Source organism: Corvus brachyrhynchos, unplaced genomic scaffold, assembly GCF_000691975.1.
Source record: "Corvus brachyrhynchos isolate BGI_N302 unplaced genomic scaffold, ASM69197v1 scaffold3, whole genome shotgun sequence".
Classification (NCBI taxonomy): domain Eukaryota; kingdom Metazoa; phylum Chordata; class Aves; order Passeriformes; family Corvidae; genus Corvus; species Corvus brachyrhynchos.
The window spans coordinates 1,010,787-1,030,962 of NW_008237619.1; the positions used below are offsets into that span (position 1 = coordinate 1,010,787).

At 40.4% G+C, this 20,176-nt stretch overlaps 1 protein-coding gene across 4 annotated transcripts in view; it reads left to right on the forward strand.

The window, feature by feature from the left end:
- The window catches only part of UVRAG (UV radiation resistance associated), a 101,769-nt gene that overhangs the window by 34,653 nt on the left and 46,940 nt on the right, over window positions 1–20,176 (forward strand). For 3 of the 4 annotated variants that reach the window (XM_017731672.1, XM_017731673.1, XM_017731674.1), the window contains exons 7-12: window positions 4,015–4,120; window positions 5,977–6,103; window positions 6,991–7,075; window positions 7,552–7,639; window positions 8,145–8,268; window positions 10,315–10,480. In XM_017731672.1, the coding sequence (XP_017587161.1) occupies window positions 4,015–4,120; window positions 5,977–6,103; window positions 6,991–7,075; window positions 7,552–7,639; window positions 8,145–8,268; window positions 10,315–10,480 (696 nt within the window). The remainder of the gene's footprint in view (window positions 1–4,014; window positions 4,121–5,976; window positions 6,104–6,990; window positions 7,076–7,551; window positions 7,640–8,144; window positions 8,269–10,314; window positions 10,481–20,176) is intronic. The other variant, XM_008631667.2, reaches the window with a different exon arrangement.

The following is a 20,176-nucleotide window of genomic DNA, read 5'->3' on the forward strand; positions in this document are numbered from 1 at the left end:
TATATATATATGTAAAAGTAAAGAACTATTATTCCTTTTCTCATATCTTTGCCTGAAAGCCCCTTAATTTTAAGGTTATAATAATTTGGAGGGAAGGGGGTCACATTTTTCTATTCCAAGGGAGGTTCCTGCCTTCCTTGACAAACACCTGTCTTTCAAACCAAGACACTTAATAGGCACAACTCTCACTACACTCCAGCTTTCAGTTTTTTAGAGATTGCAGCCAGGAATGAATTTGCTATACAAACTAGTAAATCACTGGACTAATGCACGAGCAAGAGAGACCAGAATACTGCAGCGTGTCTTAAAGGAAAGTGCTCCAGCTGAACCTGAAGACTCACTGCAGGCTTGAAGAGAGTGAATCTGTTGTTACAGCACATTCCCAAGTTGTAAAGTCACGTTGGACTGCTGCACTGTTCAGTCCTGGGAAATAAGGAAGACTGATTGGTGTTGCATACAAGACAATAACATTATGGCAAAGAAATCCTGTAATGATGAAGAAGTCCAAAACTTGGTAACCTTTTCCCCCCCACCCCCCTCCAAGCCAGTACCAAAGTTGGATTGATTGGTGGAACACTGTATGCTAGAATGGTTTCAAATCTTACAGCCAAGGTAGAAAGTAGGTTGTAGACCTTTTTTTTGGGAGGGTGGTGGTTGTTGGGGAAAGCAATTTGAAATCAGACTTGAAAAGCCTTGAGGAAATAACCTAAATAGCCTGTATTTCAGGAACCTGGGATCTAGAAAGTGAAGAGGAGAGATGTTGAAATTTTATGTGCTGGGCCTTTGTAGATCAAGTAGGGATGCAGCTTTGTTGGTCTTAGCTTATAATACATGGATTATGCTTTTAAAGTATCCAGCTGTCTTCTGAACTGTCAAAGGAAGGGAGAGTGTTTTGTGTCTTCTTTATCTCCCCCATCTCAGAAAGCAGGTGCTATGGGAATGGAAGTAGAACAGCAGCATTGTGGATCTCCACCTCCAGTCAGTCTTAGGATGCTCAGGAATTTTAATGTCTGCTTTGTTTTCCGGTTCTTTCCCAGGCAGCAGCATGGAACTAGTCTGATGTTGGACAACTGCACAGCAGCTCTCAGGGCCCCAAGCAACAGCAGTAAATCTGTCACACTTCACGTTCCAATTGCTCTGCTTCTGGCTGACCGTGGCTGTGAGCTGCTGCACACAATGGATGACAACACTGTTGGCTAAACTATCCCTTTAAAAAGTCTGGAGTTTCTGCTGTAACTGGCTTGGCTTTCCCAGTTGCTGGAGGAAATTTGGTAGCAGGCCAGTGGCCTCTTCACGCCCTCAACTACCTTTTAAAGTGCTACGGAAGTGCTAATTTTAGTAAAATATATTAAAAAATAAAGTCTTGAGCAATGTAGGAAGAATCCCACGTTTGCTGATGGCACATAGGTGATACCATCAGTTGACTCATTGTTAGCAGTTACTAAACCAAGCAGGACTGTGCTCAAAGCACAGCTTGTGCTGATATTAAGCTGTAGCATTGGACCTGCATTTAGCCTAGAAATGGAAACAAGATGTGATCAGTTAGAGTTGAAGTTTCTCTCTGTTCATTTTGTATAAGTTTTAATCCAGATTTATTGCCTCAGTTTGCTGATCTCCATTGGTGCAATCATAATTGCTTCCACCAAAGTCTGCTTGTGCAGAAGTGATGGACAAAATTTCCGTGTTGGCATTCTTATAGCTTAGTTTGTGTTCCCCTTGTTGGATGACCAAAGATTTCCACGTGCGGACTTTTTTTTGGCTGAGAAAAAGATTTCTGTTAATAGTCGCTGCTTTTGTGACATGAAGTCCCTAAAATTTAAATCTTGGAAGATTTAACTTTGGATGTGATCATTACCATTTTAAAGTTCTTAGAACAACAGTGGATGTACCGGGATTGAGTCAACCAGTATCAGTCATTTTTCTGTCTTGAAGTGTAAATGGCCCTATTTGGCATCAAGGCAGCAAAGTTTAACTGTGCAAGAAATGAGGGGATGATGCTTGGCTTAAAAAGAAATCAATTTCTTATTAAAACCAGATTTTATTGCTGAGTTATTTTGTATAGCAGTTTTTATATGTTAGGAATATGTATTTAGATACTTGTTCAATGGGGTGAATCAGTATTCCATTGTATGTATTGTTTAGAGAAGTCAGTCTCAGTAGATGTTTGTTCCTTATCCTTTGGGCATGGGTAGGAGAACTTAGTTACTACACAGTTTGTAGATTGTTAATGGGTATTGATCAAATCACTGTGAGGAATTCACATGGCAAATGACCTTTCTAACAATTTCTCTGTTATGTAAATACTCTTTCAATGACTAGATCACCTTCCAGGAGGTTTTGCTGCCTAAATGGAGTGTTGTGAAAACTTGTAAGACTTTCTTTTAATCACCTAATGGACTAAATCGAGAATATTCTTCCAGTGTTAAATTACATAAAGAGGAAGGGGAAATGTCACTCAGTTATTACTCTTTACCTAAGAGTTTTAGCTTGGCTTTCTTATGTGTAGAAAGAAAACATGCCAGACTTTCAGAAAGAGACAAGTTGGAAAGTGGAAGTAGAAAACTTAGATCCTGTTGGATGACGTGACAGCAGAGCTCTGAGTGATGTTCAGGATGGTCAGGAAACCTTGGCTTTGACCTGCCTAGCAATGTGTTCCATAGCCAACAGCCTCAGGATGCATTCATGAAGGTGGGAGGTGTAAGAAGTAGTTCCCAGTAGGATCAGGGTTTCCAGGAGATCTCAGTTCTTCATTAGGTGTGTTAGACCAAGCCCATGGGTGATGCAGTACTCTTGGTCTCAGCAGTCTTAGCCCCCTCCCACCCCCTCAGCAGCCAGCAGAAATGTGTTGCTTGATATGGGGTAGGGTATAGCTGCCCCTGACCAGCTCTGTGTCTGCTGGTGCTATGAGCAATTTCAGAAACTCTAGAGAAACCAAAGAAATCACTTTGATTTTTGTTTTAAATTATGCTATTACTGGTGTTCAGGAGAAGCAACCGTATGAAGGAACTAAAGGCATCTGGTGACTTAAATGTATTCATTTAGAGTTACAACATGTAAAAGTCCTAAATCACAAGATCTTGTTTATTAATATTACTAGCACTGTTTGTTTCCATGTATAACTCCTCTCTTTTTCTAATAAATACATTAATTTCTACTCCATGTTAATTTTAAGAAAGATGTTCATGTCTCTCTTAGACCTGGTTCTGCCATCTTTTTTCTCTGCCTGTTTTTTTTTTTTTCCAATAAATATGGCAAATAATTGGTTTTCTCTCTTCACCCTGAAGCCAGTGCTAACAATCAGTAACATATCATTATCTTTTCATGCTTCAAACGTGATTCAGTTAAGAAACCTCTATTTTTGCTACAGAAGGGCCCATAGCATAGTGGGAGATAGTGAAGAATGTTTCATGTTCTTGGCTGGGGTAGCTGTGTGTTAGCTAAAGGATACTTGCACTTTTTCTAAAGCTGGCCTGTGTTAACAATGCTTGTGTGTATCTATTTTCATGTTAATGGTGATTTAACCAAATGAAATACCTGTAATTACATGCTCTCTCACCTGCAGCCTGATCAGCATCGGTTGAATTGAAAAATTGAAGAGGAGATTTTGATATTTGATTGAATTTAAAGACTTGGTGGTTTTCTTCATAAACTATGCAAGTTATCACAGAATGATTTGGGGTTTTGGGACCTTAAGGCTCATCTGGTTCCAACCCCCTGCCATGGGCAGGGGCACCTTGCACTAGAACAGGTTGCTCCAAGTCCTGTCCAATGGAGCCTTGAACACTTCCAGGGATGAGGCAGCCACAGCTTCTCTGGGCAACCTGTGCTAGGGCCTCACCACCCTCACAGGGAGGATTTTCTTCTCAATATCCAGTCTAAACCTGCCTTCTTTATGCTTCCTCATTTGATGTTTTGAAATGGAAGCTGATAGTCCGAGTCTGCCTTCCTGCTGCTGGTTTTGAGCTGTTTGGCCATGTGGGGAACCTTTATCACAGCTGTAACTTCTCCTTGCAGGCTCCACAGAGCTCAGTGTGCAATTAAACAGACTCAGGTAACTGTTCAGAAAATAGGAAGGGAGATTGAAGAAAAGCTGAGATGTACATCTACAAGGAATGAACTGGTATGTTTGATTTATTAAAACCTTATTGTATGGGCTTTCTGAAGCATCTGACTGATGTCTTGACCGTAAGCTTGGGGTTTTTTTTAACACTTGAAATCTTCCTTTACACCTGTCATTTCAAATGGAAACTCATCTGAGAGCTGTGTAAGGTCATGAATTTGAGTTGTGTGTGTTACTCGGATTGCTAAATTGGTTATCCTGTTTTTACCTTTATTTTGTACAATCATGCTATCAAAGCGTAAACTTTGCCCAGTGCACGAAAGAGGTCTTTCAGCGAAAACAAACTTCTAATGATTTATATGAAACTTGTCAGGAACCTGTGGTGGATTTAGAGTGAGGTGAGTCTACTGACTGTATCTTCTTGCACCCTGACTCCCTTTGGATGAACAGAATTCATGCAAATGCTGTTACTCAAGTGACATATTCGTTTTAAGCAGAAATTGTACTAGATCTTACAATGGCTTTTGACAATTTGTTTTGCCTGCTCTCCTCCTTTTTCCAGAGAAGTCTGTTGGCATTAGTTTCTGCTTTCTGTTCAGGAAAGCTGATCTTGGTTCAAAGCAATGAGTTGACAGAACAGGAGTGGTTTGTGGTGACTTCATTATGTTGGTACTCACTGGTATGTGTCTGGTGCCTTGTACAGGGAAGGGCACATTTGCAGTGTGAAGTTAATTTATTGCTGTAAAGCAGATTCTGGGTCGAGAGTACTCAGCTAAGTTCCAAAAGTGTTGAACTAGTTCAAGGATTTGACAAAATGGAAAAAATGGGAACTTATTTACCCACTGTAATTATTTACCCCTGTAGATGAAGAGGTGAAGAAGTCACCTTCCGTAAGGGGCAATATAAAATCTCCTGTGAGTCATTCCAGCCCGGAGCTTCTTTGCCTTCTGCTGGTATTTTGACTGTTTAACCATCGTCTTGTCAGTTACGGATATCCTTGTCCCTCCTTGCAAAGGCTTTTCATTTTTAAATATCTGAGAGCAAAACTGTATCATACAATCGTAGTATGTTTTTGGTTGGAAGGGACCTTAAAGATCATCCAGTTCCAACCACCTGCCATAGGCAGGGATACCTTCCGTTAGACTAGGCTGCTCCAAGCTCTGTCCAACCTGGCCTTGAGTACTTCCGGGCATGGGGCAGCCACAGGTTCTGTGGGCAACCTGTGCCAGGGCCTCAGCACCCTCACAGCCAAGAATTTCGTTCCCAGTATCCCATCTAACCCCGCCTTCTGGCAGTTTGAAGCCATTCCCCCTTTTCCTGGCATTTCGGGCCCTTGTCCAAACTCCCTCTCCGGCTTTCTTGGACCACTGGCAGGGGCTCTGAGGTCTCCCTGGAGCCTTTTCTGTTCTCCAGGCTGAACACTCTCTCAGCTATTTCTTTGTATCCTCTTATTCTCATCATCTTGAAGCTGGGAATTGAATCTAACAGTGCAGCTTGAACATCTCCAGCCTTTTTCCAGCTCCTGCCTCCACTTTGTATAGACTTCTTACTGCTCACCTTCCCTCTTGCTGGTGAGCCCTTTGCTAGGGAATGAATGCTCGTCCTGCTGCTAGTGCTCTGCTGTAAAAACTGCTGAAGCACCTCTCTTAATTTTTGCTCTGGGCTCAAGAGAGGAGATGCATCCCACAGGAGGAACAAGCACTGTGGCACACAGCTGAGTTGCTTTCCTTCCAAAGCAGCAAAATGATTAAAGTCTTTGGGAATCCGTTTCCTGTGGTAATCTATGAACTCAGTTCTTAGTCAGGCAGGTGCTAGTCTTGTCCTGTTTTTTCCTTCCCTCCTATCACCTTTTTATGAAACTGCTTCTGTGCAGAGAAACTTTTTTTTTTTTTTTAAATCTGTATTTCTTCCCACAGAAAAAGGAGAGTGAATGTTTACAGTTGAAGATCTTGGTGCTACGTAATGAACTGGAGAGACAGAAGAAGGCCCTTGGTCAAGAAGTAGCCTTGTTGCATAAGCAAAAAAGTACTTTGCTTGACAGAGGTAAGTGTAGAAACCTTAGCCTAGTTTTTGACCCAAATGAAAGTGCTGGTTTCTCTTCTATTTTTATTGTCTGGCTCTAATGTGCTTGTGTTTTTTCTTCATCTGAAATTTGCAGCCAAGTGTAATTTCTTCCCTCTCTCTGTTATACTGAGTTTTAGACAGTGATTTCTGGTATCTTGTCTCTAAATAACTTCTTACTATGACACCTCTCCAAAGCAATCTTAAATCTGTGTTTAACTGACATTTTATGAGAAAATCAGAACTACAGTATAGTACAGTAAACATTGCCATGATAAAGGGACTTCATAATGTCATGAGAGAAGTTTCTGTACCTGTGATTTTGATTCCATTTTAAGTGTTAGAAGACAAAAATCCCTCGTAATATTTTGATATGTAAGTGAGAGATGAAATGCTCAGTTATCTTCGTATCATCCTTTACCAGGCAAGTCTCCTATAGTGAAATGCTGTATCACTACCTCTTTGGAGGTCACCAACTACATACGTGTCTGATCTTACTGCAGGATTTTTTGTTTTCAGTACTTAGCTGAGTCTAAGAATGATGGTTTTTACTATGTACTTTATTCTGGCTATGCAAGTGTTAAGACCATATAACTGGATTACTGCACTGTGTGATTGTGAGAGGAATAGGTATTAAAGGAGGATGAAATCTGATGGGTTGTATTTGGCTGGTGAATGGTGTGTAGTGGATGAAGACAGGTGCTCCTCCTGTGCTGGCATTCTCTAGTTTGGGACCATAATATGGAAAATGGGCCGGTAAGAATAAATGGAGGATTATTGCCAGCATTCTGTCAGTATCTACTTTTTAAACTTTGGATAACTAAGAAAATACTTTATTTTTCTTTTTCCTGATTCCTCGTGTTGCTTAGAAAATGCATTTGGGACCGAATACCAGAAACTTGAAGAGCATAATGAATCTCTCCATGAATTAAGAAAGGAATGCACTGCTAAGAGGTAAAAAGACCTATGTTTGTTCTGTAACTGGAAAAAAAAGACAGGGTTGAGAGTAGGCCATTGAAAATGGGACTTCTGGCACCAAATTCTTCCTCATGTTGCCCTGAAACTTTTTTTAAGACATCCCTGCTACAATTTGTAGATATCTAAAGTGATAATTACCAGTGGCAAGCCTAGAAGAGAAGAAACAGATGCTTGGTTGTATGTGTAGACTCTGATAGGACTTTTAGGTCTGTTTTAGTGTAACACAGTTTTGTAACCCCTGATTCTTGCAGTCAAAATATGTCTATAATGTATGGTACACCTGAAAACAAAAATGAGTTTTGTGTGCAGTATTATTTTTTTGGGTGGATTTACCTAACTTTTTGGAGGATAGGAACTGATCATTGGAAAGCTGCAGAAGGGATATGACAACTTAATACCTTTCTGTGGAGCTTTTGAAGAAAATAATGATTTTGGAATCTCTTTCCCCAAAGAGAACAGTTTTTGAAGACAAATGCCCAGCAGGCTATTCGATGCAAGCAGTTGCTGTCGGAGCTATCCTACATCTACCCTATTGATTTGGTATGTTTTCAACATCCTAACAATCTGCTCGATGTGAAATGGACTTCCTATTTATTATACTGCAAGCAAATGTCATGCTTTGTTTGTGATAGAATCTTCTCTTTGCTCATCCTGTTTATTTCAGCTTTTTCTTACATTTGGCCCTTAGATTACAAACTTTACAGGGAGGCAACTTATGCCAGCACCTCTTACACAGTCTCCTCTATAAAAATAGAATAACTATAATTTAATGGATGTTTTCCATTTTGTGTACAATTACATAAAGTAACCCTGATAGTAGGCTAGCTGAGTGCACAGAAACATGTTAAAATGTTGAGCTTCAAAATCTTTTATATAACAAATTAATATGAAGCTCCTCACCCTTTAAAAATTTGCATTTATTTTCTGAACTATGTGAGATGTGGATTAAAATACTGTGTCAGTCACTCTAAGTTTAGTTGAATATTTAGGGGTTTTTTTATTTTTATTTTATTGTTTGTTAGCTTTGTTGTTGTGTTTCATGCAGGTTTTTGTGTTCTGGATGTTATTGTTCCAGTCTCACTTTCCGCTGTTGATTTTAAATTTACAGAATAACCAAAAGGATTACTTTGTTTGTGGAGTCAAGCTTCCTAATTCTGAAGACTTTCAAGGTAGCCGCATATGCTTAATGTAGTTGTTACATTTAATGCTGCTGCTAAACTTCGTAAAATTAAGAAAACTGGTAGCAATAGCTTGGAGTCCAAATTTTTGACCAGAAAGATCTAGACTAGAAGAAAACTTAGGAATCATTTATTGCTACTTCCTAGCTAAAGCAAAGGAGGTTTCTGTTGACTCTTAGTAAAGCACGTCTGTGTTCTAAGACTCCATATTGAAACACTGGAGCAGGTTACGTAGAGAGGCAGGGGAGTCTCCATCCTTGGGGATGCTCAGAACCCAGATGGATACAGTCCTGGGTAACCTGTTGTGGGCAAACTGCTCTAACCTGGAGGTGAGGACTGTGCCATTCCCAGAGGTGCCTTCCAAACTCAGTGATTCTGGAAAATATTAGTGTCTGACCTAAAATTCCATTGGAGCTGCCTTTAGTCCATAAATCTTGGCGGGGCAACAGGCATGAAGCCCCATTTGGTTTGCTGTAGTTGCTGGTGAACTTGCCAAATAAATACCTTGCAAAAAAAGACTTTGAACCTATCTGACGGTATGGAGTACATTGCAAGTGACCTTCTACTTTAACTGTCAACCCTCATCCTACTGCAGAAGCAAATATATCCTGTGCCTGCCTGTATAAAAGTTGCACAGGTAACTGCATGCATTCATCTACAAATGTTTGACGTGAACTGGAAATTCATTAAAATCCCCTTGAGGATTTCTTGCCCCCAGTACTTGTTCACTCTGGTTTCTTGAGCGAAAACCTCCATTAATTGTCTAACTCTTTAAAACCACCCCATAGTAATTAACTTGTACTAATAATATGTATATCGGATGCTAGAATATTGGAGGAGTAATCTTTAAAACAAATTAATTTGTCAGTAGGACAAAAATCAGTCTATTGCTTTGTTTCCCGGATTGCACTAAATGTGGTAATGAACTCAGTTTGCTAACTCTCGAGGAATCAGTGGTGTGCCATCTTCTGGCCCATTTTCAGTTTCCTGGTATTAATTCATTGCAAAAGAATTACTAATTCTTTCTCCAAGTCTCTAGAAATATTGTATTTTGAGGAAGAAGTACTAAGCATTCAATTTAGTGAAATAGGCAGTTAAATTTGAAACCCAGCTGTCTGGCATGGGTCTTATCTCAGACTCAGTAGATACTATTTTTTAAAAAATCAGGCGTCTGAAGGATAAAAAAAAAAAATCCCTAAAAAGCCAGTTTTGCTGCGAATTTTGAAGCTTTTTTACAAAATCCATTTTGAAAGAGGTGTAACTTAAATATGTATAGCATGATAGGCTCTGTCATGAGCTCAGTAGGGTTGTTGAATATCATTATAAGCTTTCTTGAAGGTCCTCTGTTTCGCTGGTTTCATGGATACATCAGAAGGGATGAGTATTATGCTGTTTGTATCCCTTAAAAAGAATTAAAAATAAAGAAAAGAGAAAGGAAAAGCCTTTATATAGCCAAAAGATGTAGTTTGAATCGCAAAACCTATGTGTATTCCTGGCAGGTGAAGCTTAAGGTTGAAATCTTAAATATCAAATTGAAAATGTTACTTTAAAACAATGGGTTAATCTTAAGTTTTTCCAATTATTGGCAGAGAACAGAGTTCATAGCTTGGGGTTGGTGTCTCTCTAACTGATCTCACTCGTGAATAAAGTTAAGGAAAATGCAGATTTGCCCTGATCCCACGCAGACGTGTCAAATCCATCTAGAGAAATGCAGAAAGCTTAATACTTGAACTTTTGTCTTGGGAATTTTGTTTTGCTTTTCCCATCTCTTCTTTACTCTCCCCCATCCAGGCAGTGTAGCTTTGAAAGTAAAATTTGCAGAACAAGCCATCACTCATTTTCTGTGCCTGGTCACAAGAGGCAAACACAACACAGTGAAGTGCAAACACTTGCAAAGCCCTCCAAAATGACTCCAGGCCTCCTGTTCTTGAGTTCTGACTTCTGAGAGCTGCATTAATTGTCATTCTCTGAGCAATAAAGATGAATATTAGGTTTCAGTGAATACAATTAATAATGGAATCTTTTCATCGTTGACAGCAAAAGATGATGGAAGCATTGCTGTTGCCCTGGGCTATACCGCTCACCTGGTTTCCATGATATCCTTCTTCTTACAAGTGCCACTCAGGTATCCTATAATTCACAAGGGCTCCCGGTCTACAATCAAAGATAATATCAATGACAAACTGACGGAGAAAGAGCGAGAGTGAGTATGTTATAAACACACTGATGTACTTTGTTCAAAACAACAAATCAACACCAAAAAAACCCACCTTAAACAGTTTTGGGTAGTCTGAGGTGATATGGAATTTGAAGTTACTGTTTTCAGTAGCCGTGGAACAGTCGTTGAGTTTCTCTTGTTGGAATTCTGGAATGCAATAGAGTAACTCAGCTTTGTTATTCTGGGTCTGTTGGCACATATATGGGTTTAATTTGGTATCCAGTAATGCTAGAAAAACTTAAATAGTGTTTTTTAGTGTTTCATGAGTTTTGGCTTCTGTTTGGAAAACTTGCCTTCCGTGTTTTGCTACTGGCTATGGGAATGAACTGCAGATACCAAGTGTAGCCTCACTGGAGAGCTGCTGCTAGTGCTGGAGTAGTGGTTGATAAATGGGAGAAAACAAATAGCTTTCTTTTAACACAGAATTTTTTAATCAATTGAAAAAACACAGTAACCTGCTGCCTACTATAAATCAACTGAATATTCAGTATAGAGCTTTTCATTTGTTCTGTAATCACTGTCTTTGAACATGTAGCTACACTGTTATTGTTTTCCTTCTAGGAAACTATCTTGCTGTCTTTAAATTCACTCCCTGAATGTCTTCTGCGTTTTGGAACTTTGCCTATTTTCCCGCTGTCTTTGCACCTGTGTGCTCTAATATGAAATTAGTGGCAATTATTGGTTAAGGTTCACTTTGTTGCCTGAAGCCACTGAACTCCCAGGAACTGAACACTGACCATCGGTGGAAGGCCAACTGCTCCATTCAGTGGCACTGGCACAGTTTGCCCAGAGAGTTTATGGACTACCCATCCCTGGAAGTGTTCAAGGTCGGGTTGGATGGGGCTTGGAGCAACCTGGTCTAGTTGATGGTGTCCCTGCCCTGGCAGGGGCTTGTGTTGAAATGAGCTTGAAGACCCTTAACAACTCAAACCATTCTGGGATACTGTGACCCTGTATGTTTATAGGTGGCTGCAGTCAGGCTTGCAGCGCCAATAACTTCGTTTTTCCACAAAAGTTTGAAAAAGGAGCAAAGGAAATGACTGAGGAGAAATGAACTTTTGGAAAGTAGTTGACTCTCTTGACAGGAAGCTGTGAAAAGGCAAATTCTTCTCTTTGGAAATATGCAGTCAAAAGTATTACAACATTTTAACTAATTCCTCATAATCCAAATCAAGATGAAAGGGTTTTATTGTGCCTAGTTGACAGGATTGGGATGCTTGAAAGTGTCTGATTTCTCTTTGAAGGTTAGTGACTTTTGGCAGGACAGGCAAGGTAATTTGCCTTAAAATTTAAACTTGCTGAGGTCTTCCTGTTTTGACAACATAAAATACAACTATGAATCTTAACCAGTAATTGCCACTAATTCTGTAATTATGTCTTGTAAAGTAGTTTTGATACCATTTTAATAACTTATCCACACACACTTCCTAGGTACCTTAATAGAACATTGACCTGTTTTGCTTCAGTGTAGTTCTTGAAGCAGATGGTCATACTCCTGCCTGTACATCACTTTGAAAAGAGTTGCAAACTAGAACATCTGTATATTGAAAACAAATTTCAGAGTAGTAGAGGTCCTTGTGTGTGGCTGTATAAAGATTAATTCAATTTCCTGTTCTCTCAGACAGATTGGAAAGTTTAGTCCTTCATGCTACAGCCTTCCAAGCTCTTGTGACTTAATACTTGAGTTCACAACAGATTCCTGAAAAGGAGAAAGTTTAGCTAAATATTATAATCCCTGTTGGGCTATTTACCTGTGTTGTGCAAGATTTTTTCAGGATTAGCTCCTGCTGGAGATCTTACCTTCCCAGCTATTGGAGAAACAATCCTATCAACCCCAAGGTCTTACGTCAGCTGCCTTAAATTGCAGTTTTCTTTCTGATAGATCATTTTTCTCCCTTGCTCCTTATTATGTTGAGCACAGCAGTTAAACATGCATTATTAAATTTCTTTATTTCAGTCACCTGTCCTTTAGCAGCTTTTCAAACTCCAACATAAATTGTTGAGTAATTGCAGTGAGGTAATCTCTATATTTGATCTTTACTATAACACATAGCGTTCTCATTATTGATTAGGTTAAATATTTTACTTGGCTTTTTTTTATTGCAGGGTGTTGGAGGTTAGGATTTTTCTTGGTTTTTTTTTTTTTCTCTCAGGAAATTTTTCTCCCATTTATTGCCTAAGAGATGGGAACGATGGATACTTAAGAGAGACAAAAGATGTGGCCAGAATGGGGGAGGGGTTGCAATTTGCTACTATCTCGTAGCTGGGGGTTTTTCTCTTGGGAAATGCACAGATACCGTGAGAATTGGCTGGGGGTCAGGGGCTGGGCTCAGCTCTCTCACTCTCTCTCTCAGGATTGGAGTGGAGACACCTGTGGTTTTGGTGTTGGACTGCTGTTGCCTGGGGGATTCGTTGCCTCTGCGGAGTTTTTTGTCCTTCACTGCTTCTCCTTTCTGGGGGTGAGCCTCTGCTCAAAAGAGCAGCTGTTGAAGTGGAACCTTTTCAACACCCGGCCTCACTGGGAAGTGCAGCCTGACCCCTCTCCGGAAGGAGTGTCTCCTGGCTGCTTGCGGAAGCCTGGCTTCCGCTGCCCTGCCCTGATGTTTTCTGCCAGTGCTTCGGGCTTTTTTGCTACACTTTTTACTCTACAATTGGTATGCACCCGGAGCCCTGTGGCTGCTGTCACTGCTTCGGAGTTTTTGCTACACTTTGTTTTGCCGCCCCGGGTGCGCTTGTCTCTGCTGTTCAGCCTGCTGCTCTGAGGTTCCTGCTATGTGAAAAGCTACAATCCATTTTGCTATCCAGAGTGGCCCTGTGACTGGCTCTTTCCCAGGAGTTTGCAAAGGGAGCCCCTTTTCTCTCTCTCCTCCGGGCTGAGGCGCCCTTAACCATGTGGAGAGGTGGCCGAGCTCGCGCCACAGCGCCCCCTGCAGGCGCGGGGAACCATCGCGCCGGCCCTGCCCAGCTGGGGGCCACCAGCGCCCCCTGCCGGCTGTGAGCAGAACTGCACCGAGGGGAAAGGGCCCGACAGCCGAGAGAGGCTGGGCCGGGGGTCCTTGCCGGTGGTGCTGTTTGTTTGTCTTGTTATACATATATATTTTAGTAAAGAACCGTTATTCCTTTTCCTGTATCTTTACCTGAAAGCTCCTTAATTTTGAAGTTACAATAATTTGGAGGGAAGGGGTTCATATTTTCCATCCCAGGAAGGTTCTCGCCTTCCTTGGCAGACGCCTGTCCTTAAAACCAAGACACAGGGTTTCTCCAAGATCCTTATTAGGAGTTTCTAGAAATTGTTCGTTGGGGTTTCACTTGAGCAAATTCATAAGTACAGGTGTTTGTTTTTAAAGTTAAACTGTATAAAGGTGTTAACTACACTTTCAAGTTTCTCTACCAACTTCTCTAAGCCCTCCTGTTGAGCTGGTTAAATATTTTGAGAGCTTTCACAAGGTAAGTAACTTCTGGGAAATGCTTCATTTGATTCAGATTGGTTTACTTGCATGATCCAGGTCACTGGTCACTTCTATGAGGACCTTGAGAATTTTCAATTTTTTCTGCTACAATAACTGTTATATTGGGACTTTGAAGTAGGAGGCTGTGGTGAGAATTTAGCACTTGTCTGACCACAGTACTGAATGTAGAATGAAGTATAGAGTGACTGCCAGTAGCATATAGTATATGGTCAGCCTTGTAGTTGTAGGGATATTAGTGTTTATAATTTGTTCGATAACTGTTCCCCTTTTGTATTCCAAAACCTAATTTTGGTACTACCAAAATGCTCTTAAGTTTTCTCCCATGATGTCTATTTTCATGACTTTTTGAATTACCACACTAAGGCAAGAATCTAATTTTTACTAAATTTCTCATTAATTCACTTCTTCCCTGGTCCCTTTTAGCATCTCCAGAGTGCATGCAGTATGTAGGAAATAAGAATTCTCTGAAGTTCTGGAGTCTGAAAGATTTCAAAGCAATGAGTGCACTTTGAGTTGGTTTGCAGAAGATGCCGTGTTTGGCAGGAGTGTTGACCTGCTGGAGGGGGCAGGAAGTCTCTGTTGAGGGATCTGGACAGGCTGCATTGGTAGGACAAGGCCAGTTGTATGAGGTTCAAGAAGGCCAAGGGTTGTATCCTGCCCTTGGGTCACCACAACCCCATGGAACGCTGCAGTCTTGGGGCAGAGTGGCTGGAAAGCTGGGGAGGGCCCTGGGGGTGCTGATCGACAGTGGCTGAACATGAGCCCAGGTGTCCCCAGGTGGTCAAGAGGCCAATGGCACATGGCCTGTACCAGCAGTGGTGTGGCATCAGGCCCAGGGCAGTGGCTGTCCCCCTGTGCCAGGTACTGGTGAGGCACCTCCGATCCTGAGTCTCTCCCAACAAGAATGACATTGAGGAGCTGGAACATGCCCAGAGAAGGGGACAGAGATGGGGAAGGGTCTGGAGCACCAGGAGAGGCTGAAGGAGCTGGCTAAGCTCAGGCTGGAGAAAAGGAGGTGCAGAGGGGAGCTTTTCACTCTCTACAACTCCACAGGAGGGTGCAGCCAGGTGGGGGTTTCTGTTCCCAGGTAACAAATGACAGAATGAGAGGAAACAGCCTCAAATTGTGCCAGAGAAGTTTTAGGTTGGATATTAGGAAACATTTCTTCTTTGATAATGTTGTCCAGCCCTGGTACAGTCTGGTACAGGGGTAGAGTCAACATCCCTGGGAGGATTTAAAAGCCATGTGGATGTGGCACTTGAACATAGGTTAGTAGTGGCCTTGGCAGTGCTGGACGAGGGGTTGGGTTTGGGATGTTCTTAGAGATCTAAGAACCTTAATGATTCTATGATTCTATTGATATGTAACTCCCAAATTTAAGCTACTTAGACAGCAACATGTTTCTCTCTTCAGTGATGAACAAGCATGTTTGCAGAATAAATCACCTAAATTCTTTGGCACTGTTCTGGTGGAACTGAAACCTAACACTTCATCACATGCTCAGCAACATAGTGAGAATGCTGAGATGAAACTATTTCTGATATGTTCTGGTACTGTGTCTCTCAAGCCCTGTATTTAATGCTTCTGTTAGTCTGCTCCCAGATTTTTAATAAAGAATGGCTCCCAGTTTAGGGCAAAATAGGGATTGTTATGTCTGGAGTGAGACATACTTTGTGACATTCTCTGTGTTGGTGTTGCTGCTCATGTTATGGTATTTTTTAATATAAACAGCTTGGAAATATATATGTATCCCTCTAAGAAAAAAAAAAAAGTTTTTTTAAGTTTAATCACCTCTCAGGTATGCTTTGTATATCTGGACAAGTGAAATGCACATTCAGACCAGTTATTTATGTTGAACTTTTGCACTGTCATTCCTACTATGTCTCTTAAAAGATTTTCAAGGACTCTTAACTTCCCTGCTAGGTAACTTGGAACTGGAAGCCGTTTCAAGAAATAGTTTTACTAACATTATTTCTCTGTAATAATAGTACAGAGAAATCAAATAGTACACACAATCTGACTGATGCTACAACTTCTTCCCACCAAAATGTGTTAAGGGAGGACTAGTAGGAGCAGTAGTATGAAAGTGGCCACCTCAGTGTCATACTTCAGGTTGGGGAAAAAAATGAAAGGGAAGAAAATGGCATCAATGCCTAAAAAGGTTTTATATTTAAAAGGTAGCAAGAACGTTGTCATTTGCAAGCATATCTACTGGAGCACTTAAAGACATTGCAGAGTTGTCTGATCTCCAGGAAGGGCTATTTTTTTTGTCACATGTTTAAATATTGAACTTGTTGCTATTCAATGTTATAAAGGTCAAAAGTAAATATAAAATTTAAAGGTAATGAAACAGGACCTGGACTGTCATGGAAGAAACCTGATCTAGTCTGGCGCATTTTTTGCAGGAATATTTGACATTAGTTGATCTGAGGTAACAGTAAACAACTGCAAAGGTTTCCTTGGCATTTTGTAGTTTATAGAAAGATTTTTTTTTTCTTTCACTCTGCCTGACAAATACAGACAGCAAAGGCCAAATGGTTCAAACAGCTACCATGCAAGTCTTGGGCATATGCATTGAGGCATCTGACATCTTTGCAGTTGTTTTATTACTTTGATGTACCTCAGGAACCAAAAGTTGTATGAAATGATATAAGGGGGAGTGAAATTGAGGATGCTACCTTGGGTTACTTGTCCTGTCTAAATACCTTCTGTTGTCATTAAAATAAGAAACATCTGTCTGTTGCAATACTGGGTCCTCATAGAAAACAGGATCAAAATACAACTGAATAATAATAGTAACTAAAGGGGATAGGTTTGTTCCTGAAGTAATTTCCTGGAAAGTATTTCTATGATGTGGAGTTATACCTCAAATTTGTCTTTTTCTGCAGCTCAGCTTGATCATTATTGAGCACCTCAAGCATGCCAGAAAATTGCAGTGATTAGTCAGTTTTTGTCTTGATGTTTGATTTCTCTAGGTGCTGATACTTTAAAGGCTAGTTTGATTTCATTGCTGTAGCCCTTGTGGGAAGGGCAAATGTATAAATAAAAAAAACCAGGTCACCCTCCACTGGGATGGTGCAGACTTGTTGCAGCTGAAGAGTGTATCAAGCATGAACCACAGGTGCCCTTCTTGGGTCTTCAGAGTGGTTCTGGATTCCTTAAGGTTGCAAAGCGTTGAGTAAGTTTATCCTAACACAGCTAAAGTTGATGTACAAGGTCTGCAGCACCTTTCCGTGTGGGGAATGTTGATGTATCTCCACAGTTTATTGACTGAACCTTGAACTCAAACCTTAACAGACTGGATTACTCCAGTTTAGGGTGCTTTTCATTAGTTTAGGGAAACAAATTCCAGAGAAGGAGAAATTCAGGTTAAGTAAGTCAAGCAGGACATATTTTGAATCTGCACATACTCAAGCAGTTATTTTTGGTACAATGGTGTGTTTTAGACCTACTCATTTGCACTGCTCAGGAAAACTGGTTTGTTGTGTGTGGTTCACACAGTGTTAAACTATGAAAACTGAGTTACTGACAGTGGAAGTTCTGATGTAAGAAATTTCAGGCGTCTGAATAAAGCAAAGATACAGGATTCCTTGCCAGTTCTGCTCCAAAACTGCCTCCAAATTATCTTTCTCAATGCATTATCTTTAATGTCTTTTAAGTGTGGCAAGGTGGATTTGTGAATAAGTGGAGATAAGTGTTGCTGAACTGGCCTATGGATAATTTTGGTGCATTTGCAATCCACTTGTTAAATGAGCATAATTATAATAACAACCATGACAGTGATCCTCCTTATTGTGTCCTTACTCCAGTTTGGAAGAATGGGAAAATCAGGATTTCAGCTGCAGTAGACTTAGTACAACACCACTAAAGTGGTTATTGCTCTGTGCCTGGTAATAGATAAGTTACTTGCAAACAAAGCAGTCTGAAAAATCACAACACAAGCATGTGAAGAATTAACTTTTCACCGATGTTAAGATTTTCCAGCTCAATTGAGAAGTCTTTAATCATATTTGGTATTTCGGCTGAGATAATGAAATGGCAGCTTTGGGAAGAAATCTTGGCAAACTTAGATGGAGGGAGATGGTTGCTTGAGAACTCTAATAGCTATCAAAGAAAAGTTGATTCTTTGGGGTAGATTGAGTGTGTGTTAAGGGTTTAGCGTATTGCTTAAAGAATGCTTTTTGCCATGAACTTATCTTGAACTGTATTTTTACATTCTACAATTCTTGAGGATATTTAGCCAGAATCCTGGCTTATTTGATTCTTGATTAGCAAAATAATGCTTTTGCCTTCATTGAGTCAGCAGATATTGCTGTGTATAGATTAAGAATTAGATCAGGTGTTGTTTAATAAATTTAGATACTGTTAACACTGTTTCTGGGAACTAGAAGTTTTTACATGCTCCTGGCCAGTCTGAGAAAGCAGATTTTGTTTACTGCAGTAGATGAGACCACTGACCCCAGACATCTGAGACCAGCTGAGAAATGTTTCTGTGAAGACATACTAGTCTTAATTTACTCCCATTGGAACACTATGCTCCTGTTGAGATTTTTTTTTTTTCAAAACATTACTTCATTTTTTTAAATAAGCAGGGACTTGAAGAGTCTTCTAGTTAAAAGTGATCCTTCAGTGGCAGTGAGATTTAAAGTTCTGACAGCAAGGTTGTCTGCTCTGTCCTTAGAGATAGTCCATGTGTTCTGACATCCATTGTGGCTTGTATGGTGCAAGCCTCAAATCCAAGCTGAAATATGTCATGGGAATGCCCAATTTACAAAAAGCCATCAGTGTCACTGGCTCCATGGATTCTTTTCTGTGGTTTTGAGGTGTTAGAAATGATTTGCTGAAGCAATAGAATGATACCCTCTTGTACAAAGTGGTGACTGTCTTTTCAGGAACTGCCTGACTTTCATAATCTGGGTCTTTGTTTTTATTTTCTCTCCAAAGTCTGTACATATTGGAGCTATCGTGCATTCCCCAGGAGCAATGTCACAGCAGTTACACTTGTCACAGAAAGATGCTTCTGCTTTTGATTATTATCATCTAAACTGTTCAGAAAAGCATTTTGAAAATACATTTCATAAACTAATGTTTTCTTTTCCTAGTAAACTAATTATCTATGTATTGTACAAAGCTTGAATGGGGATATGCTTTTTCCTTATGGCACTCTGTATTTTTGTCATCAAATTTGTTTTAAAAGTGTAGCTTTTTCTGTTAAGTAGGAACTCAAAACCATATAGTATTTGAATTTTCTTATGATTTGTAACTCATAATGTTAACAGATGTCTTAATCTGTAATTACAAGCAAAATGCATGCTTGTAATCCTTTTCTCTGCCTTTTAATTTAATTTTGGGTCTTCTGTGGAAGATCTGTGCAGTCTCTGCTCTGAAGCTGATAGAGCTGTGGTGCAGCTTATCTGAGAAGGAAACAGGTTTTAAAGCTATGCAGCCAAAGCTTCTTGCGCCTTGATCTTCAGGTGGAGTGCTAAGATGTTGGGAATGCTGGATATTTTGGTGCTTGTGGCTCTTGAGCAGCCTATTTGTCCTGGTATTTGATTTGAGGTGTCCTGGGGAATTGTGATTTCAAGTGAGCTGTCTGGACAGCGGTGGTCCTTCTCACTTAAAAGGCTTTCAGGGTTTAATTTCTCCTGGTTCAGAGAAGCCCCAGGACTTAAAAATAACACAGGCTTACTCCTCTGGATACGACATTCCATTAGAATGAGCAAACAGGATGTGGTGAGATTGGAGGAAAAATACTAGTTCTTTCCTCCCCTGCCTGCCCCCCTTGCAGACCCCAGAAGGAGGTGAGGCTGAAATAACTCAAACTTCAGTAAATATTTAAACCTTTTTTTGTACACTCCTCATACTTCAGACATATCAAGCAAGAACTTGTGACTTTTTTATGCCATTATCTTATCTGGCTTGTGCTGCTTAGTCCTATCCTGGTGTCTTGGTTTGAAAGACAGGTGCCTGTGAAGGAAGGCAGGAGCCTCCCTTGGAATGGAAAATGTAACCCCCTTCCCTCCAAATTATTATAATTTTGAAATTAAGGGGCTTTCAGGCAAAGATATGGGAAATAGGAATAACAGTTCTTTGCTAGTATATATAACAAGGCAAACAAAAAACAATAACTATGCCAGTAATAACAAACAGAACCAGGAACCCAGTGCCAGCCTCTCTCGGCTGTCGGACCCCTTTCCCTTCGCTGCAGTTC